The following is a 27,079-nucleotide window of genomic DNA, read 5'->3' as shown; positions in this document are numbered from 1 at the left end:
ACTCATGTTAAAAGGAACCACCAGCTTTCACATGTTCTCATGTTCTGAGCAAGGAACTTAAACCGGTATTGTTTTTTTTGGTCCTATCGGCGTTGAAAAATCATAATCGGTCGACCTCTAGTATCAATGGAAAGAGCAGGCTTCATCTGAGACTCAGTGATATGACGTTGCCACTGGCCGCAAGATGAATCTAGAATATTGCAGATGGGTGCAATGCAACACTCGCAAAGTATATCTGTATCTGCGCACATGCACGCTTCATTGTACTGTAAAATGATAGCTGTAATCGCTGTTGCGGAGGTCAGTCTGGTGCTGTGGTCAGTCTGGTGCTGTGGTCAGTCTGGTGCTGTGGTCAGTCTGGTGCTGTGGTCAGTCTGGTGCTGTGGTCAGTCTGGTGCTGTGGTCAGTCTGGTGCTGTGGTCAGTCTGGTGCTGTGGTCTATTTCATGCATTGAAAACTTTACCTTTAATGTTGGTCTGGGAAACCCATCCAAGAGGATGTTTGTACCAGAACTTGTTCAGGACAACAACAACAAAAAAGAGACATTATTTTTATTAAACAAATGGATAAAATTTTACTGGCAATTTAAATTAAATAAAAATTCATGAAGGTCGAAGAAGCTAAACTCAATAGTAAATTGTAGATCCAAGTTTTGTCTAAATGTTAAAACTACATATAAAATGTTGGATGGTAACAGAAGAAACAGTGTTGATCATCATCTGAACGGCTGATGGGTGGGGACAGGGGCGTGGCTATGGACAATATATTCCAATAGAAATATTGGGTGAGTCTGTATGGTTGGTTGATTGGTACCAGGGGTCAGAGGTTCTGTCTGAAGGTCTCCTCCTCCCGATCTCAACAGAACTAGAAGATGAACAGTAAAGAAGGCCTTAGATGGGGACAGAGAAGGGACTGTGGATATATAGTTATATATAGAGTGTATATGTAGTTAAACACAACACCTACATTAAACAATGTGGTGAAACAGACAAAAGGGATTCGGTAAGTCTGTTTACAGCGTGCGTGTAGACGGTGTGTTACAGTATCAACGTACCTTCCATCTGTTTCCACAGTCATTACAGAAGACAAAGGTGGTCATGGGTTCATCAGCACTGCGGGTCTGCACCTGTAAGACCAACACACACAGGATTACTGTACACACTGACAACACTGTAGGGATGGAAGGCTTCACCAAACCCGCACAGGTTTGACATTTTGGCCTCCTGGTTTGTGTCCGGTACAGAAATAAAATGAAAAGCCAACAGTGTAGTTCATTTGAGTCTATTGAAGAAAATCCAAAGTGTGATTCCATAGATGATCATGAGTAATATAAGGCCTGATGACAGCACCATATAAGGCCTGATGACAGCACCATATAAGGTCTGATGAGATCACCATATAAGGCCTGATGACATCAGGAACAACAGTTTGGTGGAAACACCATTACTCATCCACAGCGGTCAAATAGAGAGCTATATGTGTACTCAATATGGAAACACGGCTCAGACATCGTATAGGACTATGCTCTGTTAGTTACAAAGAGACAAATATGTGCTCGTGTGACTGTCATTTAACCATAAAGGTGTCTGTAGCACCGTACCTCTCATTTCCCACTCCAGGGTCATGTGATTGGCAGTCACTGTTAAGTAGCTCTGTAGCCTGGAGGTCCAGCCATCTGTAGTAAGCGCTAAACATGGTGCATTGGCCAATTCATTGATAACTTCGGCCTGAGCTTGCTTATATAGTGTGGGTACTGCCTGTTTGCTGAAATGTGTCTGAGGTCAAAGTTCATAAAGTGACTTGAGCACTTCAAATCAAGCTTTATTTGCCAAATACAACAAGTGTAGACTTCACCGTGAAATGCTGACTACAAGCCCTTAACCAACAGTGCAGTTCAAGAAGAAGAAAAGATTTACCAAGTAGACTAAAATAAAAAGTAACACAATAAGAATAACAATAATGAGGCTTTATACAGGGTGTACCGGTACAGAGTCAGTGTGCAGGGGTACAGGTTAGTCAGGCTATATACAGGGGGTAACGGTACCGAGTCAATGTGTGGGGGTACAGGTTAGTCAGGCTATATACAGGGGGCAACGGTACCGAGTCAGTGTGCGGGGGTACAGGTTAGTCAGGCTATATACAGGGGGTAACGGTACCGAGTCAATGTGTGGGGGTACAGGTTAGTCAGGCTATATACAGGGGGCACCGGTACCGAGTCAGTGTGCGGGGGTACAGGCTAGTTGAGGTAATCTGTACATGTAGGGGGCGAAGTGACAATGCATAGGTAACAAACAAACAGTGAGTAGCAGCAGTGTACAAAGGGGGGGTGTCAATGTAAATGTCAATGTAAATTGTCCAGTGGCAATTTTTATGAACTGTTCAGCAGTCTAATGGCTTGGGGGTAGAAGCTGTGCGGTAGCAGAGAGAACAGTCTATGACTGGGGTGACTCGAGACTGACCAATTTTTGGGCTTTCCTCTGACACCGCCTAGTATATAGGTCCTGGATGGCAGGAAGCTTGGCCCCAGTGATGTCCTGGGCCATTCGCACTACCCTCTGTAGTGCCTTACAGTCAGATGCCGAGCAATTGCCGTACCAGCCGGTGAATGCAACCGGTCAGGATGCTCTCGATGATGCAGTTGTAGAACCTTTTGAGGATCTGGGGGCCCATGCCAAACCTTTTCAGTCTCCTGAGGGGGAAAAGGTTTTGTCGTGCCCTCTTCACGACTGTCTTGGTGTGTTTGGACCATGATAGTTCGTTGGTGATGTGGACACCAAGGAACTTGAAACTCTCGACACGCTCCACTACAGCCCCGTTGATGTTAATGGGGGCCTGTTCGACCCGCCTTTTCCTGTAGTCCACGATCAGCTCCTTTGTTTTGCTCACATTGAGGGAGAGGTTGTTGTCCTGGCACCACACGGCCAGTTTTCTGACCTCCTCCCTATAGGCTGTCTCATCGTTGATCAGGCCTACCACTCTTGTGTCGTGGGTGAACAGGGAACACAGGAGGGGACTAAGTACACACCTTTGAGGGGCCCCAGTGTTGAGGATCAACGTGGCAGACGTGTTGTTGCCTACCCTTACCACCTGGGGGCGGCCCATCAGGAAGTCTGGGATCCAGTTGCAAAGGGAGGTGTTTAGTCCCAGAGTCCTTAGCTTAGTGATGAGCTTCGTGGGCACTATGGTGTTGAATGCTAAGCTGTAGTCGATAAACAGCATTCCCACATAGGTGTTCCTTTTGTCCAGGTGAGAAAGGGCGCTGTGGAGTGCGATTGAGTCACCTGTGGATCCGTCGGGGCGGTATGTGAATTGGAGTGGGTCTAGGGTGTCCGGGAGGATGCTGTTGATGCGAGCCATGAACAGCCTTTCAAACCACTTCTTGGCTACCGACGTGAGTGCTATGGGGCGGTAATCATTTAGGCAGGTTACCTTCGCTTCCTTGGGCACAGGGACTATGGTGGTCTGCTTGAAACATATAGGTATTACAAACTCGGTCAGGGAGAGGTTGAAAATGTCAGTGAAGACACTTGACAATTGGTCTGCGCATGCTTTGAGTACACGTCCTGGTATCCGCCTGGCCCCAGCGGCTTTGTGAATGTTGACCTGTTTAACAATTTTGTTCACTTCTGCTACCCAGAACAGCTGGTGCTCTCATGCATGTTTCAGTGTTGCTTGCCTTGAAGCGAGCATAAAAGTAATTTAGCTCGTCTGGTAGGCTCGCGTCACTAGGCAGCTCGCGTCTGGGTTTCCCTTTGTAGTCCTTAATAATTTTCAAGCCCTGCCACATCTGATGAGCGTCAGAGCCAGTGAAGTAGGATTCAATCTTAATCCTGTATTGCCGCTTTGCTTGTTTGATGGTTCGTCTGAGGGCATAGCGGGATATATATGTACAGTCACTGTGGAGACGATGTTGTCAATGCACTTATTGATGAAGCCGATGACTGAGGTGGTGTACTCCTCAATGCCATTGGATGAATCCCGGAACATATTCCAGTCTGTGCTAGCAAAACAGTCCTGTAGTGTAGCATCCGCGTCATCTGACCACTTCGGTATTGATCGAGTCACTGATACTTCCTGCTTTAGTTTTTTCTTGAAAGCAGGAATCAGGAGGATCGAATTATGGTCAGATCTGCCAAATGGAGGGCGAGGGAGAGCTTTGTATGCATCTCTGTGTGTGGAGAAAAGGTGGTCTGCGATTTTTTTCCCCCCTGGTTGCAGATAAACATTTGGTTAAACTGATGTAAGTTTGCCTGCATTAAAGTCCCCGGCCACTAGGAGCGCCGCTTATGGGTGAGCATTTTCTTGTTTGCCTATGGCCTTATAGAGTTGGTTGAGTGTGGTCTTCGTGTCAGCATCGCTTTGTGGTGATAGACGGCTACAAATAATACAGATGAGTACTCTCCTGGTAGATAGTGTGGTCTACAGCTTAACATGAGGTACTCCACCTCAGGCGAGCAATACCTCGAGACTTCTTTAATATTAGACATCACGCACCAGCTGTTATTGACAAAAGGACACACACCACCACCCCTCGTCTTACCAGAGGTAGCATCTCTGTTCTGCCGGTGCATGGAAAATTCCGCCAGCTCAATACTGTCCGTTTCTTCATTCAGCCACGTCTTGGTGAAACATAAGATGTTACAGTTTCTATTGCCCCGTTGGTAGGTTAATCTTAATAGCAGGTCATCCATTTTATTTTCTAACGATTGCTCGTTAGCAAGGAGAATGGAAGGCATTGGGAGTTTACTCGCTCGCCTATGGATTCTCAGAAGGATCCTCGATCTGCATCCCCTTTTCCGGCGTCTTTTCTTCACGCAAAAGGCGTGGATCTGGGCCTGTTCCAGTGAAAGCAGGATATCCTTCTCATCGGACTCGTTAAAGGAAAATGTTTCTTCCAGTCCGTGGTGAGTAATCTCTTTTCTGATGTCCAGAAGGTTTTTCGGTCATAAGAGACGGTAGCAGCAACATTATGTACACAATAAGTAATAAAATAAGTTAGACAAAAATAAATAACATGAGGTGGTTAAACCCTGCATCCTTCTCAACCACTGAGAATTGGCGCATATGCGTGGCTATAATCTCGCTTGTAATTTCTTTGGCCCGGTCAAAGAAATTCAAGCACCCCCCTGTGAAGGGGTGCTTGAATGCAGAGGGGAGACAAAAACATTTTTTTTTGCATTAAGTCTCGTTACGGTGGTAGGAATACTGGGGTAAATGTATCAACATGAGGTGTTGGCAGCTACATTGCCTATTCAAATCAAAGTGTATGTGTCACGTGCACCGGATACAACAGGTGTAGACATTACAGTGAAATGCTTACTTACAGGCAGGCCCTAACCAACAGCGCAATTTTTAAGTAGAAAATAGGTATTAGGGGAATCATAGATAAGGGGAAAAAAAAACAACAGTAAAAAGACAGTGAATAATAACAGTAGAGAGGCTATATACAGTAGAGAGGCTATACACAGTAGAGAGGCTATATACAATAGAGGCTATATACAGTACAGAGGCTGTATACAGTACAGAGGCTATATACAGGCACCGGTTAGTCAGGCTGATTGAGGTAGTATGTACATGTAGATATGGTTAAAGTGACTATGCATATGATGAACAGAGTAGCAGTAGGGGGTTGGTCGGTGGCGGGACACAATGCAGATAGTCCGGGTAGCCAATGTGCGGGGGCACTGGTTGGTCGGGCCATTTGAGGTAGTATGTACATGAAGGTATAGCTAAAGTGACTATGCATATATGGTAAACAGAGAGTAGCAGCAGTGTAAAGAGGGGTTGGAGGGGGTGACACACACAATGCAAATATTTGAGCAGTGGTGACATATTCTCTGTCCATCTCCATTGTAATCTACTGGGAGATGTAAACGATGATGGAGAACCCTCCTAATTTATCGACCCCACCACTCACCATCAGACAGAACTAGTTCCTAGCTGCCCCTCACAAAAGGACAGTTTCAAATGCACCAATTAAGATTTGAAATTTGGCATGCACAACATGCAGATACGCGCTAGTTCTTTTAACGGAAAAGCCTGAAATGTTTTTCAGCTCCGATTTATTCAAGCATACAACACAGTGTAGGCATGGCCTATAGGCTTAGTGGTTTGGTTATTTATTTATGTATTAATTTGGGTTCACAGTGCGAACCGAACCCCTGTACCAAGTGGTTAGGTATGAACCCATATTGACAGGGGAGCATCTAAACAGCTCCTCCAAAATAATCTTCTCTAATACAACCGAAAGTATCTACTACTGTGAATCAATAGCAATATTAGTCGCTCTAATGGTCATTACCTGAGAGGATTATTATATAGTGGATGGTATATTACCTGAGAGGAGGTATAGTATATAGTGGATGGTATATTACCTGAGAGGAGGTATAGTATATAGTGGATGGTATATTACCTGAAGAGGTACATTATACAGTGGATGGTATATTACCTGAAGATGTATATTATATAGTGGATGGTATATTACCTGAGAGGATTATTATATAGTGGATGGTATATTACCTGAAGAGGTGTATTATATAGTGGATGGTATATTACCTGAAGATGTATATTATATAGTGGATGGTATATTACCTGAGAGGAGGTATATTACCTGAAGAGGTATATTATATAGTGGATGGTATATTACCTGAAGAGGTATATTATATAGTGGATGGTATATTACCTGAGAGGAGGTATAGTATATAGTGGATGGTATATTACCTGAGAGGAGGTGTATTATACAGTTGATGGTATATTACCTGAAGAGGTATATTATATAGTGGATGGTATATTACCTGAGAGGAGGTGTATTATACAGTGGATGGTATATTACCTGAGAGGAGGTATATTACCTGAAGAGGTGTATTATACAGTGGATGGTATATTACCTGAAGAGGTATATTATATAGTGGATGGTATATTACCTGAGAGGAGGTATAGTATATAGTGGATGGTATATTACCTGAGAGGAGGTATAGTATATAGTGGATGGTATATTACCTGAGAGGAGGTATAGTATATAGTGGATGGTATATTACCTGAGAGGGGTATTATACAGTTGATGGTATATTACCTGAAGAGGTATATTATATAGTGGATGGTATATTACCTGAGAGGAGGTGCATTATATAGTGGATGGTATATTACCTGAGAGGAGGGGTATTATATAGTGGATGGTATATTACCTGAGAGGGGTATTATATAGTGGATGGTATATTACCTGAAGAGGTATATTATACAGTGGATGGTATATTACCTGAGAGGAGGTGCATTATATAGTGGATGGTATATTACCTGAAGAGGTATATTATATAGTGGATGGTATATTACCTGAGAGGAGGTGCATTATATAGTGGATGGTATATTACCTGAGAGGAGGGGTATTATATAGTGGATGGTATATTACCTGAGAGGAGGTGTATTATACAGTTGATGGTATATTACCTGAAGAGGTATATTATATAGTGGATGGTATATTACCTGAGAGGAGGTGTATTATACAGTGGATGGTATATTACCTGAGAGGAGGTATATTACCTGAAGAGGTATATTATATAGTGGATGGTATATTACCTGAGAGGAGGTATAGTATATAGTGGATGGTATATTACCTGAGAGGAGGTGTATTATACAGTTGATGGTATATTACCTGAAGAGGTATATTATATAGTGGATGGTATATTACCTGAGAGGAGGTGTATTATACAGTGGATGGTATATTACCTGGGAGGAGGTATATTACCTGAAGAGGTGTATTATACAGTGGATGGTATATTACCTGAAGAGGTATATTATATAGTGGATGGTATATTACCTGAGAGGAGGTATAGTATATAGTGGATGGTATATTACCTGAGAGGAGGTATAGTATATAGTGGATGGTATATTACCTGAGAGGAGGTATAGTATATAGTGGATGGTATATTACCTGAAGAGGTATATTATATAGTGGATGGTATATTACCTGAGAGGAGGTATAGTATATAGTGGATGGTATATTACCTGAAGAGGTATATTATATAGTGGATGGTATATTACCTGAAGAGGTATATTATATAGTGGATGGTATATTACCTGAAGAGGTATATTATATAGTGGATGGTATATTACCTGAAGAGGTGTATTATATAGTGGATGGTATATTACCTGAGAGGAGGTGTATTATATAGTGGATGGTATATTACCTGAAGAGGTGTATTATATAGTGGATGGTATATTACCTGAGAGGAGGTATATTATATAGTGGATGGTATATTACCTGAGAGGAGGTGTATTATATAGTGGATGGTACATTACCTGAGAGGAGGTATATTACCTGAAGAGGTATATTATATAGTGGATGGTATATTACCTGAAGAGGTGTATTATATAGTGGATGGTATATTACCTGAAGATGTGTATTATATAGTGGATGGTATATTACCTGAGAGGAGGTGTATTATATAGTGGATGGTATATTACCTGAGTGTAGGTGCACCTCTTCTTCTTGCACTTGCCGCAGGTGAACAGGTCAGTCTGGGTCCCTCCGGTCTGGGACACTTGGTGATCTCTAATGGCTTCTTTGGTCAGGTTCTTCCTTATCAGCTTCAGCTCATCACTAGCCATTTCCTGTTAGGAGGAAGACATTAGGGTCAGTGGTTTAGGGGTTTGATGTCAGGTTCTTCCTCTGAGCTTCAGCACATCACTAGCCATTTCCTGTTAGGAGGAAGACATTAGGGTCAGTGGTTAGGGGTTTGATGTCAGGTTCTTCCTCTGAGCTTCAGCTCATCACTAGCCATTTCCTGTTAGGAGGAAGACATTAGGGTCAGTGGTTAGGGGTTTGATGTCAGGTTCTTCCTCTGAGCTTCAGCTCATCACTAGCCATTTCCTGTTAGGAGGAAGACATTAGGGTCAGTGGTTAGGGGTTTGATGTCAGGTTCTTCCTCTGAGCTTCAGCTCATCACTAGCCATTTCCTGTTAGGAGGAAGACATTAGGGTCAGTGGTAGGTGTTAGAGGTCAGGTTCTTCCTCTGAGCTTCAGCTCATCACTAGCCATTTCCTGTTAGGAGGAAGACATTAGGGTCAGTGGTAGGTGTTAGAGGTCAGGTTCTTCCTCTGAGCTTCAGCTCATCACTAGCCATTTCCTGTTAGGAGGAAGACATTAGGGTCAGTGGTTAGGGGTTTGATGTCAGGTTCTTCCTCTGAGCTTCAGCTCATCACTAGCCATTTCCTGTTAGGAGGAAGACATTAGGGTTAGGGGTTTGATGTCAGGTTCTTCCTCTGAGCTTCAGCTCATCACTAGCCATTTCCTGTTAGGAGGAAGACATTAGGGTCAGTGGTTAGGGGTTTGATGTCAGGTTCCTCCTTATTTATTTATTCTTTATTTTACCGCCATTTAACTAGGCAAGTCGGTTAAAACCAAATTCTTATTTTCAATGACGGCCTAGGAAAAGTGGGCTAACTGACTTGTTCAGGGGAAGAACAACAAGAGTTTTACCTTGTCGGCTCGGGGATTCAATCTAGCAACCTTTCGGTTACTAGTCCAACGCTCTAATCACTAGGCTACCTGCCGCCCCTTATCAGCTTCAACTCATCATTAGCCATCTCCTGTTAGCACAGAACACGTTAAGGTAGGGGTTAGGGGTACGGTACCTCAGCGGTCATCTTGGCCATGTAGTCTAAAAGTAAGGGTTAGAGGTCAAGGGTTATGGTAAAGTTTGATGTCAGGGTTAGGTAGCCTACCTGAGCGGTCATCTTGGCCATGCGGTCGGGGGAGACGTTCCCACAGAGAACACTCTTCCTGAGGTTGGGGTTCTTGATGTCCTTCAGGTTGGCGATGCGACTCCTGACACGGTTCTTATATTTGGGGTCAGTGTTCTTAAACTCACAGAAGATATATTCTTCAATCTGAGCTCCCAGTTCATCACAGTCAGCTCCTATAGCGATGTAGTCATCTGGAGAAGAGGAGAGAGAGGTCAGGTGGTGTTATATAGCCAGTTACCTCCAGCCTGTAGAGCCTGGGACAGTATCTTTAACCTTTTTGGGATAAGGGGCAGCATTTTCATCTTTGGAGGAATAGCGTGCCCAGAATGAACTGCCTCCTACTCTGTCCCAGATGCTAATATATGCATATTATTATTAGTATTGGATAGAAAAAACTCAGAAGTTTCTAAAACTGTTTGAATGATGTCTGTGAGTATAACAGAACTTATGTAGCAGGCAAAACCCAGAGGACTAACCATTCAGAATTATTTTATTTTTTTAGGTCTCTGTCTGTTCAGTGAGTTCTCGTTAGCAAATTATATTTCTCAGGAACTGGTTTTCAGTTCCTACCGTTTCCACTGGATTTCACCACTCTTTGGAATTTGGTTGAGGTTATTCATTTGTGCAATGAAGAAGTAGCCAACTAGGAACTGGGTAACACTGTTGAGAGTTGCGCAAGATGTGAAAAGTAGCGTTGGTTTGTTGTCTTCCTGTTGTTGTCTTCCCCATCTTAGCTCACTGTTGTATCAATATGTTTTTACCATGACAGTTTACAATATAGTGTTACTCCAAGCAGTTCAGTCATCCCAACTTGCTCAATTTCCACATTATTTATTTATTACAAGATTTAGTTGAGGTTTAGGGTTTAGTGAGTGTTTTGTTCCAAATATAATGCTTTTAGTTTTTGATATTTAGGACTAACTTATTCCTTGCCACCCACTCAAACTAACTACAGCTCTTTGCTAGGTGTTGCAGTCATTTCAGTCGCTGTAGTAGCTGATGTGTATAGTGTTGAGTCATCCGCATACATAGACACTCTGGCTTTACTCAAAATCAGTGGCATGTCGTTAGTAAAAATAGAAAAAAAGGAAGGGGCCTAAACAGCTACTCTGGGGAATTCCTGATTATATCTGGATTATATTTGAGAGGCTTCTATTAAGCCTTCCATTAAGCCTGTAGAGCATGGGACACGCTCTACAGTAGGGTGTTAGGTCTTACCTCCAGCCTGTAGCGCCTGGGACAGCATCTCGCGACACTTGATCCTGACGGAGTCGGAGGTGGAGGGGGCTTGGGGGAACGTGGAGATCAGGGAGATGGAGGGCATCACCTCAACAGGCTCATTCTTACAGCTGGAGTCATTGCTGTAGCAAACAACAACAACAGCCAGGTTATCAGGCGTCTTTAGCCAGGTTGGTATAGCGATCTCGCTACCTCTTCTTGTAGTTCAGGACTGCCATGAAAAGGGAGACACCGTACTGGTTTGATAGTAGTGCAGTAATAGCAGTAGTAATAACTAGCTAAATCTCTTGCCGGGGTTCAGGAGTGCCCTGAGAGGGAGACACCGTACTGGAGAGGTAGTATAGTAGTGTAATAGCAGTCGTAGTGTAGTGTGTAGTAGTAGTATTAATAGTGTAGTAGCACTAGTACTAACAGTAGTAGTAGAGTAGTAGAGTAGTGCAGTAGTAGTGTACTACTACTACTAACTAGGTACCTCTATTCCCGTGGACTGCCCTGAGAGGGATACACTGTGCAGGTGATGACTTGCCCTCCTGGATGGAGATCAAAAGGTGCCGGCTAATCAAATGTTTCAGGCCAGGTCGTAAATACCTTGCAGGAACTCTCTCTCCCTTGCCAGGAAGTATTGAGGGAACAGAACCCTTTTGTTACGAAGAGATTCGTCCCGCCAAAACGCCAACATCCAAAAGTGGATAATGAAACAATATTTCTAAGAAAGAATGTGGGAAATGGTCGGGAGGGACTTAAAGAACAATCATGTCAGATCATTTATTGTTTTGTGATATCATTAAAGAAGTTCTAACGGAAACATTGTATCTAACAGCTTTCAATGTATACGTCAGAGTTACATCTACATGTTGTAATACTTAAATGATTAAATATGAAACTATTTGTGAGTAGATTAAATGTGATTTTAGCCTTCTAAATGAGAATTGATTTTCATGTAAAGTTTTACCCAGTCAGTCCCCACACCCACGTAAGCACAGACATTATGCCAAAAGGATGGAACGCCCCTTTTGCCAGAGTGCTTATAAAGGACTCCTCTCGACGAGTGAAGGTAAAGACTAGACATTCACAGTCTACTGCTGTAATGTAAAGTAGTCTAGAACTCTGACAAAAGACACAAGGAAGATCTCCAAAGACCACCGCGTGTGTAACATCTGAAGGATCCAGTCTAAGAATCTCGACCCGAGACGAGAAACATTTCCCTCTGAACACCGTGCTGTACGTCTGATGTATCCATCCTAACAGACACTTCCAGAACAAAGCAAGCCTACTACTACAAAGGACATTGTGACCCCTGGTTCACAAACCAGAGACTTCTGTCGAATGACTCCCAATAGATGGACCGGGCGATTTCAACACAGAGAGAGTCGACAAAAGACATACGAGCGTAAATATATATACACATTGCAATTATTTTCGAATGAGCGGTCATTTATGTGCAAACTATTCATATTCCCATGGGCATAGCTTCCATATGAATGTACAATAAGTTGACTGTCTCTCCCTCTCCTTACATGCCCCTCCCTTTTCACTGTGTACCAAGCTGTCATATCGGGTTAGTCCACTAGGGACTTTCCATTGTGTAACAAGCCGCCATATCGGGTTTTCATTGCATTATGTTAGTAATCAACGTATAATCTATCCTGTGTGTGTGTGTGTTTATATAATTCTGTGTGATTATTTAGTTAGTAAATAAATAAGCCAATTTGTGTATCACTGAATCATCATTTAGGGTTCGTGCAGATTTGACGTCAACGACGTTCAGAATGAGACTGCTATGAGGTAATAATTAATGGATGACTAATATGTTAACGATAGATTCTGCTATTGAGTTAATTCGGGAAACGGTAACTCATTAAACTTTTTCCGCTGTGCCGCAAGATTGCCAATGAGTTAATGGTTACATAATTAATTTAATCACGTAATAATCAAACATCATTAATTGATTTGATAAAATAACCATCATCACATTAATGAGATAGTAGCTACATATCTTGCTGTGATTCAGGACTGCCCTGAGAGGGAGACACTGTACTGGTGATGTAATTGTAGTAGTAGCAGTAGAGTAGAGTGTAATAGTAGTAGAGTAGTGTGTTGTAGTAGTAGAGTAGTGTGCAGTAGAAGTAGTAGAGTAGTGTCAGTAGTAGTAAAGTACTGTGTAGTAGTAGAGTAGTCTGTAGTAGTAATAGTTTGTAGTAGTAGAAGTAGTAGTAGTAGTAGTAGTGGTAGTAGTAGAGTAGCGGTGTGTAGTAGTAGAGTAGCGTGTAGTAGTAGAGTAGCATGTAGTAGTAGTAGCAGCAGTAGAGTAGCGTGTAGTAGTGGAGTAGCGTGTAGTAGTAGTAGCATGTAGTAGTAGAGTAGCGTCTAGTAGTAGTAGTAGTGTATAGTAGTAGAGTACCGTGTAGTAGTAGCAGTAGAGTAGCATGCAGTAGTAGCGTGTAGTAGTAGAGTACCGTGTAGTGGTAGTAGTAGTAGCAGCAGTAGAGTAGTGTGTAGTAGTAGTGTGTAGTATTAGCAGTAGTAGAGTAGCGTGTAGTAGTAGTAGTGGTAGTAGCAGTAGAGTAGCGTGTAGTAGTAGTGTGTAGTATTAGCAGTAGTAGAGTAGCGTGTAGTAGTAGTAGTGGTAGTAGCAGTAGAGTAGCGTGTAGTAGTAGAGTAGCATGTAGTAGTAGCAGCAGTAGAGTAGTGTGTAGTAGTGGTAGTAGCAGTAGAGTAGCGTGTAGTAGTAGAGTAGCATGTAGTAGTAGTAGCAGCAGTAGAGTAGTGTGTAGTAGTAGTGTGTAGTATTAGCAGTAGTAGAGTAGCGTGTAGTAGTAGTAGTGGTAGTAGCAGTAGAGTAGCGTGTAGTAGTGGTAGTAGCAGTAGAGTAGCGTGTAGTAGTAGAGTAGCATGTAGTAGTAGTAGCAGCAGTAGAGTAGCGTGTAGTAGTAGCATGTAGTAGTAGAGTAGCGTCTAGTAGTAGTAGTAGTAGTAGTAGTGTGTAGTAGTAGCAGTAGAGTAGCGTGTAGTAGTAGAGTACCGTGTAGTGGTAGTAGTAGTAGCAGCAGTAGAGTAGCGTGTAGTAGTAGTGTGTAGTATTAGCAGTAGTAGAGTAGCGTGTAGTAGTGGTAGTAGTAGTGTGTAGTATTAGCAGTAGTAGAGTAGCGTGTAGTAGTAGTGTGTAGTATTAGCAGTAGTAGAGTAGCGTGTAGTAGTAGTAGTGGTAGTAGCAGTAGAGTAGCGTGTAGTAGTAGTGTGTAGTATTAGCAGTAGTAGAGTAGCGTGTAGTAGTAGTAGTGGTAGTAGCAGTAGAGTAGCATGTAGTAGTAGTGTGTAGTATTAGCAGCAGTAGAGTAGCGTGTAGTAGTAGTGTGTAGTATTAGCAGTAGTAGAGTAGCGTGTAGTAGTGGTAGTAGTAGTGTGTAGTATTAGCAGTAGTAGAGTAGCGTGTAGTAGTAGTAGCAGCACAGATAGAACAATGAGACAGACATTTCACCGGATATATAAATGTGATGCATCCGCTTAGCATTTTCATTCACTACCAACTATGTAGTAGGCTTCCTCTCACTACCAAATATTATAGTAGCGAGAGGAAGCCCAGTGGCCGGCAGTGGGAGTAGATAGGTTTTGGCCGACATTCTGCTAATTTTCTCATCGATGAAACATTTAATCTCCATACAGTTCTGCTCCCAAAACAAAAATCTGTTACTAACAGGACAAATTTTTATAGACTTTTACCCTTTGCCAAAGTTTTAAAACATTGCATTATTTAGAAGGAGTGCAAAGGCAAATTTAGTTATTGCACACGCACACTTCACAGAGTAGGTTTTCCCTACCGGAAATATGCAAATACACAGTGCATTCGGAAAATATTCAGACCCCTTTTCCACATTTTGTTTAGTTACAGCCTTATTCTAAAATGGATTACATTTTTTTAAATCAATCTACACGCATTACCCCATAAAGACAAACCGAACAGTATTTTTTTTGCAAATGTATATTAATTTTTTTTACTATGTATACATTATTTACATAAGTATTCAGACCCTTTTCTATGAGACTTGAAATTGAGCTCAGGTGCATCCTGTTTCCATTGATCATCCTTGAGATATTTTTACAACTTGGAGTCCACCTGTGGTAAATTCAATTGATTGGACATGATTTGGAAAGGCACACAACTGTCTATATAAGGTCCCACAGTTGACAGTGTATGTCAGAGCAAAAACCAAACCATGAAGTTGAAAGAATTAGAGCTCCAAGACAGGATTGTGTCGAGGCACAAATCTGTCAAAGGGTACCAAAACATTTCTGCAGCATTGAAGGTCCCCAAGGGCTCCAGGGTTCCTCTGTGGAGATGGGAGAACCTTCCAGAAGGACAACCATCTCTGCAGTACTCCACCAATCAGGCCTTTATGGTAGTGGCAAGACTGAAGCCACTCCTCAGTAAAAAGGCACATGACAGCCCGCTTGGAGTTTACCAAGAGTCACCTAAAGGACTCTCAGACATGAGAAACAAGATTCTCTGGTCTGATGAAACCAAGATAGAACTCTTTGGCCTGAATGCTAAGCATCACATTTGGAAGAAACCAGGCAACCATGCTGTTGGGATGTTTTTCAGCTGCAGGGACTGGGAGACGAGGAGGAGGTGAGGGCTCTGGGAGTGTGGTGTCAGGAAAATAACCTCTCACTCAACGTCAACAAAACAAAGGAGATGATCGTGAACTTCAGGAAACAGCAGAGGGAGCACTTATCCACATTGACTGGAGAGCAGTAGAGAAGGTGGAAAGTTAAGTTCCTCTGTGTATCACAGACAAACTGAAATGGTGAAGTGTGGTGAAGGAGCAAGTGCCTCTTCAACCTCAGGAGGCTGAAGAAATGTGGCTTGTCAACTAAAACACGGGAAAACTTTTACAGATACACAATTGAGAGCATCATCTCAAGCTGCATCACCGCCTGGTATGACAACTGCACCACCCACAACTGCAGGGCTCTCCAGAGGGTGGTGCGGTTTGCACAACGCATCACCGGGGGCAAACTACCTGCCCTCCAGGACACCTACAGCACCCGATGTCACAGGAAGGACAAAAAGATCATCAAGGACAACAACCACCTGAGTCACTGCCTGTTCAACCCGCTATCATCCAGTCGGCAAAATCAGTATAGATGCATCAAAAGCTTGGACTGAGAGACAGCATCTATCTCAAGGCCATCAGACTGTCACATAGCCATCACTAGCACAGAGAGGCTGCTGCCTTTATATACACAGATTTGAAATCATTGGCCACTTTAATAAATGGAACACTAGTCACTTTTAATGCCACTTTAATAATGTTTACATATCTTGCATTACTCATCTCGTATCTAAATACTGTATTCTAGGCAGAGGTGTTGCTAACATTTACGATAGCAAATTTCAATAAAGATTTTTAAAAAACGTTTTCATCCTTTAAGCTTCTAGTCATGAAATCTATGCAGCCAACTCAATCACTTTTTATAGCTACTGTTTACAGGCCTCCGTGGTCATATACAGCGTTCCTCAAAGAGTTCCCTGAATTCCTATCGGGACCTTGTTGTCATAGCAGATATTCACATTTTTGGTGACACATGGAAAAGTCCACAGACCCACTCCAAAAGGCTTTCGGAGCCATCATCGACTCAGTGGGTTTTGTCCATCATGTCTCTGGACCTACTCACTGTCACACTCTGGACCTAGTTTTGTCCCATGGAATAAATGTTGTGGATCTTAATGTTTTTCCTCATAATCCTGGATTATCGGACCACCATTTTATTACGTTTGCAATCACAACAAATAATCAGCTCAGACCCCAACCAAGGAGCATCAAAAGTTGTGCTATAAATTCTCAGACAATCCAAAGCTTCCTTGATGCCCTTCCAGACTCCCACTGCCTACCCAAGGACGTCAGAGGACAAAAATTAGTTAACCACCTAACTGAGGAACTCAATTTATCTTTGTGCAATACCGTAGATGCAGTTGCAACCCTAAAAACGTCATAAAAACTAGCTCCCTGGTATACAGAAAATACCCGAGCTCTGAAGCAAGCTTCCAGAAAATTGGAACGGAAATGGCGCCACACCAAACTGGAAGTCTTCCGACTAGCTTGGAAAGACAGTAGCGTTGCAGTATCGAAGAGCACTTACTGCTGCTCGATCATCCTATTTTTCCAACTTAATTGAGGAAAATAAGAACAATCCGAAATGTCTTTTTGATACTGTCGCAAAGCTAACTAAAAAGCAGCATTCCCCAAGAGAGGATGGTTTCACTTCAGCAGTAATAAATTCATGAACTTCTTTTAGGAAAAGGTCATGATCATTAGAAAGCAAAATACGGACTCTGCGTATTCCTCCAAAGCTCGGTTGTCCTGAGTCTGCACAACTCTGCTAGGACCCAGGATCAAGGGAGACACGCAAGTGTTTTAGTACTATATCTCTTGACACAATGATGAAAATAATCATGGCCTCTAAACCTTCAAGCTGCATACTGGACCCTATTCCAACTAAACTACTGAAAGAGCTGCATCCTGTGCTTGGCCATCCTGTGTTGATTTATTTATTTATTTATTTTTTATTTGAACATTTGAACATAATAAACAGCTCTCTATCCACCGGATGTGTATCAAACTCACTAAAAATGGGAGTAATAAAGCCTCTCTTGAAAAAGCCTAACCTTGACCCAGAAAATATTTAAGAAACTAAATGGGCCTTTATCGAATCTCCCAATCCTCTCAACAATTTGAGAAAAAGCTGTTGTGCAGCAACTCACTGCTATCCTGAAGACAAACAATGTATACGAAATGCTTCAGTCTGGTTTCAGACCCCATCATAGCACTGAGACTGCACTTGTGAAAGTGGTAAATTACCTTTTAATGGCGTCAGACCGAGGCTCTGCATCTGTCCTTGTGCTCCTAGACCTTAGTGCTGCTTTTGATACCATCGATCACCACATTAGTTTGGAGCGATTGGAAACCCAAATTGGTCTACATGGACAAGTTCTGGACTGGTTTAGATCTTATCTGTCGGAAAGATATCAATGTGTCTCTGTGAATGGTTTGTCCTCTGACAAATCAACTGTAAATTTTGGTGTTCCTCAAGGTTCCGTTTTAGGATCACTATTGTTCTCACTATATATTTTACCTCTTGGGGATGTCATTCGAAAACATAATGTTAACTTTCACTGCTATGCGGATGACACACAGCTGTACATTTCAATGAAACATGGTGAAGCCCCAAAATTGCCCTCGCTGGAAGTCTGTGTTTGAGACATAAGGAAGTGGATGGCTGCAAACGGCTCTACTTTTAAACTCGGACAAAACAGAGATGCTTGTTCTAGGTCCCAAGAAACAAAGAGATCTTCTGTTGAATCTGACAATTCATCTTGATGGTTGTACAGTAGTCTCAAATAAAACTGTGAAGGACCTTGATCTCTCTTTTGACGAACATATCAAGACTGTTTCAAGGACAGCTTTTTTCCATTCCTAAAAATGATGCAGAAGAATTCATCCACGCTTTTGTTACTTCTAGGTTAGACTACTGCAATGCTCTACTTTCCGGCTACCCGGATAAAGCACTAAATAAACTTCAGTTAGTGCTAAATATGGCTAATAGAATCCTGACTTGAACCAAAAAATGTGATTACATTACTCCAGTGCTAGCCTCTCTACACTGGCTTACTGTTAAGGCAAGGGCTGATTTCAAGGTTTTACTGCTAACCTACAAAGCATTACATGGGCTTTACATGGGGTACATACCTACACGTACGCTACGGTCACAAGACGCAGGCCTCCTAATTGTCCCTAGAATTTCTAAGCAAACAGCTGGAGGCAGGGCTTTCTCCAATAGAGCTCTATTTTTATGGAATGGTCTGCCTACCCATGTGAGAGATGTAGACTCAGTCTCAACCTCAATCTCTTCAGTAGGTCCTATGATTGAGTGTACTCTGGCCCAGGGGTGCAAAGGTGAACAGCAAGGCACTGGAGCAACGAACTGTCCTTGCTGTCTCCGCCTGGCCAGCTCCCCTCTCCCCAATGGGATTTTCTGAGTCACTGGCTTCCTAGTGCTCTTCCATGTCGTCCCTAGGAGGGGTGCATCACTTGAACAGGTTGAGTCACTGACGTGATCTTCCTGTCCGGTTTTGCACCCCCTCTGGCTCATGCGTTGGAGGAGATCTTCGTGGGCTATACTCAGCCTTGTCTCAGGGTAGTAAGTTGGTGGTCTGTTGATATCCCTCTAGTGGTGAGGGGGCTGTGCTTTGGCAAAGTAGGTTGGGTTGTACCCTGCCTGGTTGGCCCTGTCCGGGGGTATCGTCGGCCCACCTGACTCAGCCTCCAGTATCTATGCTGCAATAGTCTAGGGGCCGGGGTGTTAGGGTCAGTCTGTTATATCTGGTGTAATGCTCCTGTGTTATTTGGTGTCCTGTGTGAATGTAAGTATGCTCCCTCTAATTCGCTCTCACTCCCTCCCCTCATGAAGGACCTGAGCCCTAGGTTCATGCCTCAGGACTACCTGGCCTGATGACTTCTGGAAGTCCCCAGTCCACCTGGTTGTGCTGCTGCTCCACTCCCACTAGTCTCCAATTCCACATCCCAACCCATCCCATCTATCTCTGCTGGCCACCGTATGCGGATTTCTAAACACCATATATATTTCAACTATGCTGTGATGTTTAACATATAATTTAAATCTATCGAATCGAATAGTAACCACAGTGTGTGAATATAAGTTAGATACTTCAGTGATTGACTGACCAGGTGCCTCCAGATCTCCCAACAATGCTGTTTCTAGGGACAACTTTAGATTAATGTTGTGCTTTTTCAGCCATTCCTGAACCTGAGACCAGAAACAGGATACCTGAAGGCAATACCAGAACAAATGGTGTATTGATTCTGTATCCTCACAACAAAATCTGCAGAGCTACGATGATTTTATGCCCCATATTCAACATTTTGTTGGTGGCAAGAATTCCAAACAATAATGTTAGCTGAAAAGCACAAGGTCTTGAGTCATTTTATATATCAACTCACATACAACCTGTACCACGGAATCAGTACATCAAAAACTTCTTCCCAACTATTTTACAATCTGTATGGCACGGTTGTCAACATCCTGGTCCTCAAATTAAACTGGTATACTTGACTATTTATGCTATTGTGGCAATGCACAGCACATTTGAGTTCAGCCTTAATATTTGTTCTATCTTTTCAGAGGGATGAAATTGAAATTGTAGCTTGCTCTGCAATGCTTGTTTAAAAAAAAGAGATCTTGAAAAAGGTTTCATTTTCAATTAATCAAAATGAGACATGGCAATCTGCACAAAGGCCATTTTTAAACAATTGATGAGCTTTTCTTAGTGATCTACTGGAGAACCATTTAGGGTTCAAGTAAAACAATTGAATAAGTGAAGCTTTTAGAGAGGTTTAGTGCTTTTATACTTTTATAATCTCAACCAACCCAGTTCATATTCATTATATAGATAGGTACGCTTTATCTTGTCTGGTTTAGCAGCCCAGACAAAGCTAAATATTTTTTGCTCATATGATTTGAAAAATTAAATCAGGAGTAGGCAGTGCCATAAGTGAGTAAACTGAGATATGACTAAGGAGTTAATCAGTGTAATTTTTCCATAGACAGGTATTTATCTCTCCATGGTTACAGGATCTTGTCTATTTTTACAAATTTTCTATTGAAATTCGTTGTGGAGAGCTCATTTATATATTTTACGATATGAATACTAAGTATGTGTACTTCCTCCGTCAGTCTATTTTATAGGTAAACTGCATGGTAATGTAAAAGTAGATTTTTTAAAGATCCAATACGTAATATTGTACACTCATCATAATTAGGTTTTAGTCCAGAGAGTACAGAAAAGTTATCTAGAAGTTATCTGTACATAGTCTATTGGTAAATAGCCCACCCTTTTCACCTACCTCATCCCCGTACTGTTTCTATTTATTTACTTTTCTGCTCTTCTGCACACCAATATCTCTACCTGTACATGACCATCTGATCTTTTATCACTCCAGTGTTAATCTGCAAAATTGTAATTATTTGCCTACCTCCTCATGCCTTTTGCACACATTGTATATAGACCCCCCCTTCGTTTTCTACTGTGTTATTGACTTGTTAATTGTTTACTCCATGTGTAACTCTTTGTTGTATGCTCACACTGCTATGCTTTATCTTGGCCAGGTCGCAGTTGCAAATGAGAACTTGTTCTCAACTAGCCTACCTGGTTAAATAAAGGTGAAATAAAATAAAAAAAAAATTAATGAGACATTGCAGGGATCCAGCTTGCGGACTTAATATAAAACTTGAGTCATCGGCATACATGGACACCTTTGTTTTTAAGCCTTGGATTTCTAATCCTCTAGTGTTATTTGATGTGATTTTAATTGGTAGCATTTCAATGGCCATAGCGAATAGATATGTTTGACAGCAGACACCCATGTTTAACTCCTCTTGACAATTCAAAACTCTGAGATGTAGCCATTATTTACTATTTTACACCTGGGGTTGCTATACATTACTTTTACCCATTTTATAAGAGAAACAACAAAATTGAAAAAAAAAAATCCAGGTATTTATAAATCAAATCTAGTCTTACTTTATCAAAGGCTTTTTCAAAATATGCTATAAATACCAGGCCTGTGTAATGTGTAGGATTAGCAGTAGTACTAGTAGTACAGTAGTAGTAGTGTTTGGAGTAGTTGTATAGTGGTGTAGTACTATAGTAGAAGTAGTAGTAACTAGCTACGTCTCTTCCTGTGGTTCAGGGCTGCCCTGAAAGGAAGACACTATACTGGTGACGTAGTAGTAGAGTAGTGTGTGGTGTAGTAGTAACTAGCTATGTCTCTTCCTGTGGTTCAGGGCTGCTCTGAAAGGAAGACACTATACTGGTGACGTAGTAGTAGAGTAGTGTGTGGTGTAGTAGTATAATGGTGTAGTAGTAGTAGTAAATAGCTATGTCTCTTCCTGTGGTTCAGGGCTGCCCTGAAAGGAACACTATACTGGTGACGTAGTAGTAGTAGAGTAGTGTGTAATATTAGTAGTAAGTGTGTTGTAGTATTAGTAGTAGGTGTGTTGTAGTATTAGTAGTAACAGCAGCAGTAGTAGTAGGTATGTTGTAGCAGTAGTAAGTAGTAGTAGTAACAGCAGTAGTAGTAGTAGTAGGTATGTTGTAGCAGTAGTAAGTAGTAGTAGGTATGTTGTAAGTAGTAGTAGTAACTAGCTACGTCTCTTCCCATGGTTCAGGACTGCCCCTGGGTGGGAGACACCGTACTGAAGAGGTAGTGTAGTAGTAGAGTACTGTGTAGCTGTAGTGTTGTAGTAACTATGTACCTCTCCTCCCGTGGTTCAGGACTGCCCTGGGAAGGAGACACCAGACTGGTGGGTGTTGACGGCTCTTTCCTCTTCTCCTCCAACGACTTGTCTCCACCTCCTGGCTCATCTGCCGTCCAATGAAAATACAGGATCTGACATTACACCTGGGGCTTATTCAGAGGGGTGTAACTCCACAGTGCATTCACTAATTTAGTACTGATCTACTAACCTAGGAGTTTCTTCCAGGACTTGATGAGGGCCTTGGCCAGAGAGGTGACCTCATCGTCTGTACTCTGCTTCCTGATGGCGTTCACAGACATCCCAATCCTGGTGGACTGGAGAGGAGAGACTTACGTTAGGCTGCAGGAGAGACATGGGTTCAGTATAGAGGGAGAGAGATTAGAGTTCACCACTTCTAAACCCCAACACAAAGGGAAAGGTACAGCCCTCAGCTCCCTGCATCTCTCCCTCCAGTACCTGCAGTAATTCTAGCTTCATAGGTACAGCCCTCAGCTCCCTCCAGTACCTGCAGTAATTCTAGAGTCATAGGTACAGCCCTCAGTTCCCTGCAGTAATTATAGAGTCATAGGTACAGCCCTCAGCTCCCTGCAGTACCTGTAGTAATTCTAGAGTCATAGGTACAGCCCTCAGCAGTACCTGTAGTAATTCTAGAGTCATAGGTACAGCCCTCAGCTCCCTGCAGTACCTGTAGTAATTCTAGAGTCATAGGTACAGCCCTCAGTTCCCTGCAGTAATTCTAGAGTCATAGGTACAGCCCTCAGCTCCCTGCAGTACCTGTAGTAATTCTAGAGTCATAGGTACAGCCCTCAGCTCCCTGCAGTACCTGTAGTAATTCTAGAGTCATAGGTACAGCCCTCAGCTCCCTGCAGTACCTGTAGTAATTCTAGAGTCATAGGTACAGCCCTCAGCTCCCTGCAGTACCTGTAGTAATTCTAGAGTCATAGGTACAGCCCTCAGTTCCTTCAGAAGGTCCAGTGCCCCTACCTGCAACAACAAACTGAGGGTTAGTTTGAGCACAGATATTCTAGTTTAGAATAGGTTGGTGCTGCAACAACATCATGCTGGGGGTTAGGTAGAGGCAGGCAGGTTAGGTAAAAAGGTAGGATGCATCAGGTTTGAGGATACAGTGCATTCGGAAAGTATTCAGACCCCTTCACCTTTTCCACAATTTGTTATGTTCCAGCCTTATTCTAAAATGGATTACATAAAAACATTTCCTCATGAATCTACACACAACATCCCATAATGACAAAGCAAAAACAGGTTTTTAGAAACAGCTGACAGAGCTTGAGAGGATATTCGGAGTAGAATGGGAGAAACTCCCCACATACAGGTGTGCCAAGCTTGTAGCATCATACCCAAGAAGACTCGAGGCTGTAATTGCTGCCAAAGGTGGTTTAAAAATATATATAATAATATGGGCCAATTGCCCGACGCCCTATGGGACTCCTAATCACGGCCTGGAATCGAACCAGGGTCTGTAGTGATGCTTCTAGCACTGAGATGCAGTGGCTTAGACCGCTGCGCCACTCGGGAGCCAAAGAAACATTTTTATTTTTTATACACATTTGCAAAAATGTCTAAACAACTGTTTTTGTTGTCATCGTGGGGTATTGTGTGTGTATTGACGAGAAAAACTAAACAATTTGATCAATTTCAGAATAAGACTATAACGTAAAAAACTGGAAAAAGTTAAGGGGTTTGAATATTTTCCGAATGTACTGTTTCTCCTTCTAGTCTTGTACTGCTGGTGAAAGGGATGTTATTATATTCAGATGTTTATTTATTTTAATTTCACCTTTACTTAACCAGGTAGGTCAGTTGAGAATAAGTTCTCATTTACAACTGCGACCTGGCCAAGATAAAGCAAAGCAGTGCGACACAAACAACAACACAGACTTACACATGGAAAAAACTAAAGTATAGTCAATAACACAATATAAAAAAATCTATATAGTGTGTGCAAATGAGGTAAGATTAGGGAGGTAAGGCAATAAATAGGCCAAAGTGGCAAATTAATTACAATTTAGGAAATAAACACTGGAGTGATAGATGTGCAGAAGACAAATGTGCAAGTACAGATACTGGGGTGCAAAGGAGCAAAAAATATAAACAAAATAAATAATGGGGATGAGGTAGTTGGATGGGCTATTTACAGATGGGCTATGTACAGGTACAGTGGTCTGTAAGCTGCTCTGACAGCTGATGCTTAAAGTCAGTGAGGGAGATACGAGTCTCCAGCGTCAGTGACTTATGCAATTCATTCCAGTCATTGGCAGCAGAGAACTGGAAGGAAAGGCAGCCAAAAGGAGGAATTGGCTTTGGGGATGACCAGTGAAATATACCTGCTGGAGCGCGTGCTACGGGTGCTGCTCTGGTGACCAGTGAGCTGAGATAAGGCTGGGCTTTACCTAGCAAAGATCTATAGATGACCTGGAGCCAGTGGGTTTGGCGACAAATATGAAGCGAGGGCCAGCCAACGAGAGCATACAGGTCGCAGCGGTGGGTAGTATATGGGGCTTTGGTGACAAAATGGATGGCACTGTGATAGACTGCATACAATTCGCTGAGTAGAGTGTTGGAGGCTATTTTGTAAATGACATCACCGATGTCAAGGATCAGTATGATGGTCAGTTTTACGAGGGTATGCTAGGCAGCGTGAGTGAAGGAGGCTTTTCTGCGAAATAGGAAGGCGATTCTAGATTTAATTTTAGATTGGAGATGCTTAATATGAGTCTGGAAGGAGAGTTTAAATTCTAACCCGACACCTAGGTATTTGTAGTCGTCCACATATTCTAAGTCAGAACCGTCCAGAGTAGTGATGCTGGACGGGGGGGCAGGTGCAGGCAGCGATCGGTTGAGGAGCATGCATTTAGTTTTACTAGCATTTAAGAGCAGTTGGAGGCCACGGATGTATGGCATTGAAGCTTGTCTGGAGGTTAGTTAACACAGTGTCCAAAGAAGGGCCAGATGTATACAGAATGGTGTAGTCTGTGTAGAGGTGGATCAGAGATCACCAGCAGCAAGAGCTACATCATTGATGTATACAGAGAAAAGAGTCGGCCGAGAATTAAACCCTGTGGCACTCCCATAGACTGCCAGAGGTCCGGACAACAGGCCCTCCGATTTGACACACTGAACTCTATCAGAGAAGTAGTTGGTGAACCAGGTGAGGCAGTCATTTGAGAAACCAAGGCTGTTGAGTCTGCCAATAAGAATGCAGTGATTGACAAGAGTCGAAAGCCTTGGCCAGGTCGATGAATACAGCTGCACAGTATTGTTTTTTGTCATTGGTGGTTATGATATCGTTTAGGACCTTGAGCATGGCAGAGGTGCACCTATGACTAGCTCGGAAACCAGATTGCATAGCGGAAAAGGCACGCTGGGATTCGAAATGGTCGGTGATCTGTTTGTTAACTTGGCTTTCAAAGACCTTAGAAAGGCAGGGTAGGATAGATATCGGTCTGTAGCAGTTTGGGTCTAGTGTCTCCCCCTTTGAAGAGGGGAATGACCGCAGGAGGAGGTGCTCTTATTCTCCATGGACTTTACAGTGTCCCAGAACTTTTTGGAGTTTGTGCTACAGGATGCAAATTTCTGTTTGAAAAAGCTAGCCTTTGCTTTCATAACTCCCTGTGTATATTGGTTCCTAACTTCCCTGAAAAGTTGCATATCGCGGGGGCTATTCGATGCTAATGCAGTACGCCACAGGATGTGTACGCCACAGGATGTTTTTGTGCTGGTCAAGGGAATGGTACATGGTAGGTTCCATGATAATTTGGGTGAGGTTGAGGATATCTAGCTTAGATTGTAGGAGAGTCATATAGGAGAGTAATATTGCCAATTTCACATTCAAGGATGATAATGATTTCAATTTCTTGGTCAATAATATCATTGTATTAGCCACATTTTTTATACACAAATGCAGATTTTCTTAAGACTACCCCCTTATTTTTGAAAGAGATTAATATGTTTGTACAATCATTAAGACTTAATAAACACAAACATTCCCTTATTGCTGCCTTTGAATCATACAACCTGACATGTGTATAATTGTATGTATACAAGACCTCTGTGAAGTATTTTATTTGGAGTCTTTCCTCCATTATTATTTGTTTCTTTTTCTTAAACCTGTGTACTTCGTTACCTAATTTGCATTTTTTATGTAGAATCCAACTGCGGTATATGTTTGTGCAATTTGGAAAGTTTGTTTTTGGTGTTATTTATTTCAGTTTCTTTAGTTCCGACTGGCACGTGAACGCGGCACCAATGACCTGCTATCTTAGCAACTACATAACTAGCTAACTGTTGTTAGCTTAGCTAGCTAGTTACTGGCTTAGTTCGCTAGTTACTGGCTTAGTTAACTAGCACCACTACCATGCACCACTGAACTAACTAATGTTAAACGACTACGAAGAGCCTGTAAGAACAATATTTTTCGAAATGTGACATTCAACACCATAGGACGACAACTGCTAGCTAGTTAGCTATGTGTGTCTACGTTTTCAACTCCATTTGCTAGTTAGCGTTAGCATCACCAGACAAGATAATGGGAGCCAATCCATTCATGTCGGAACACCTCACCCCGCTTTTCTTCTGCGCCATTTTATCCATCTTCTTCGCAATTCTTATGATTTCCTCTTCTTCTTTTTTACCCATTGTGAATAATTTCCTCTAAAACGTTCAAATTGCAAAGAGAGGAAATCGCTATCGACAAAGGACACCGGGCGTTTGGCGGGTGGTCACTAGTTACCACAGCTACAAA

The 27,079-nt window shown here is 42.4% G+C and overlaps 1 protein-coding gene across 5 annotated transcripts; it reads right to left on the bottom strand.

Annotated features, from left to right (window-relative positions):
* Positions 1-536: 536 nt before the first annotated feature.
* Positions 537-27,079, bottom strand: tcea1 (transcription elongation factor A (SII), 1). 5 transcript variants are annotated; one of them, XM_020476306.2, is made up of 9 exons: positions 26,899-27,079; positions 23,239-23,301; positions 22,526-22,631; positions 22,315-22,423; positions 10,960-11,102; positions 9,721-9,932; positions 8,461-8,607; positions 1,055-1,126; positions 537-864 (listed from the first exon to the last, which is right to left on the bottom strand). In XM_020476306.2, the coding sequence occupies exons 1-9, from the start codon at positions 26,971-26,973 to the stop codon at positions 856-858; spliced, it is 936 nt and encodes a 311-aa protein (XP_020331895.2). In that variant the 5' UTR covers positions 26,974-27,079; the 3' UTR covers positions 537-855. The 5 variants fall into 5 exon arrangements, with proteins under 5 accessions (XP_020331895.2, XP_031662959.1, XP_031662961.1 ...); XM_031807099.1 differs by lacking the exon at positions 23,239-23,301 and having other exon boundaries at positions 541-864; positions 26,899-27,073; XM_031807101.1 differs by lacking the exons at positions 23,239-23,301; positions 26,899-27,079 and adding an exon at positions 23,003-23,051 and having other exon boundaries at positions 541-864.

Source organism: Oncorhynchus kisutch, linkage group LG27, assembly GCF_002021735.2.
Source record: "Oncorhynchus kisutch isolate 150728-3 linkage group LG27, Okis_V2, whole genome shotgun sequence".
In the NCBI taxonomy this organism is placed as follows: domain Eukaryota; kingdom Metazoa; phylum Chordata; class Actinopteri; order Salmoniformes; family Salmonidae; genus Oncorhynchus; species Oncorhynchus kisutch.
The sequence above is the reverse complement of the archived record's forward strand: the minus strand, read 5'-3'. Positions and strand labels throughout refer to the sequence as shown.

Bases quoted from the DNA above. Each gene is read 5' to 3' on its own strand.
- tcea1 (XM_020476306.2), bottom strand. From the start codon at position 26,973: ATGGGTAAAAAAGAAGAAGAGGAAATCATAAGAATTGCGAAGAAGATG. The intron at 22,632-23,238 runs GTACTGCAGGGA...TCTCCTCTCCAG, and splicing joins TGACTCTAGAATTACTACAG to TCCACCAGGATTGGGATGTC. The intron at 11,103-22,314 runs GTACATAGTTAC...TGTTTGCTACAG, and splicing joins CCTGAACCACGGGAGGAGAG to CAATGACTCCAGCTGTAAGA.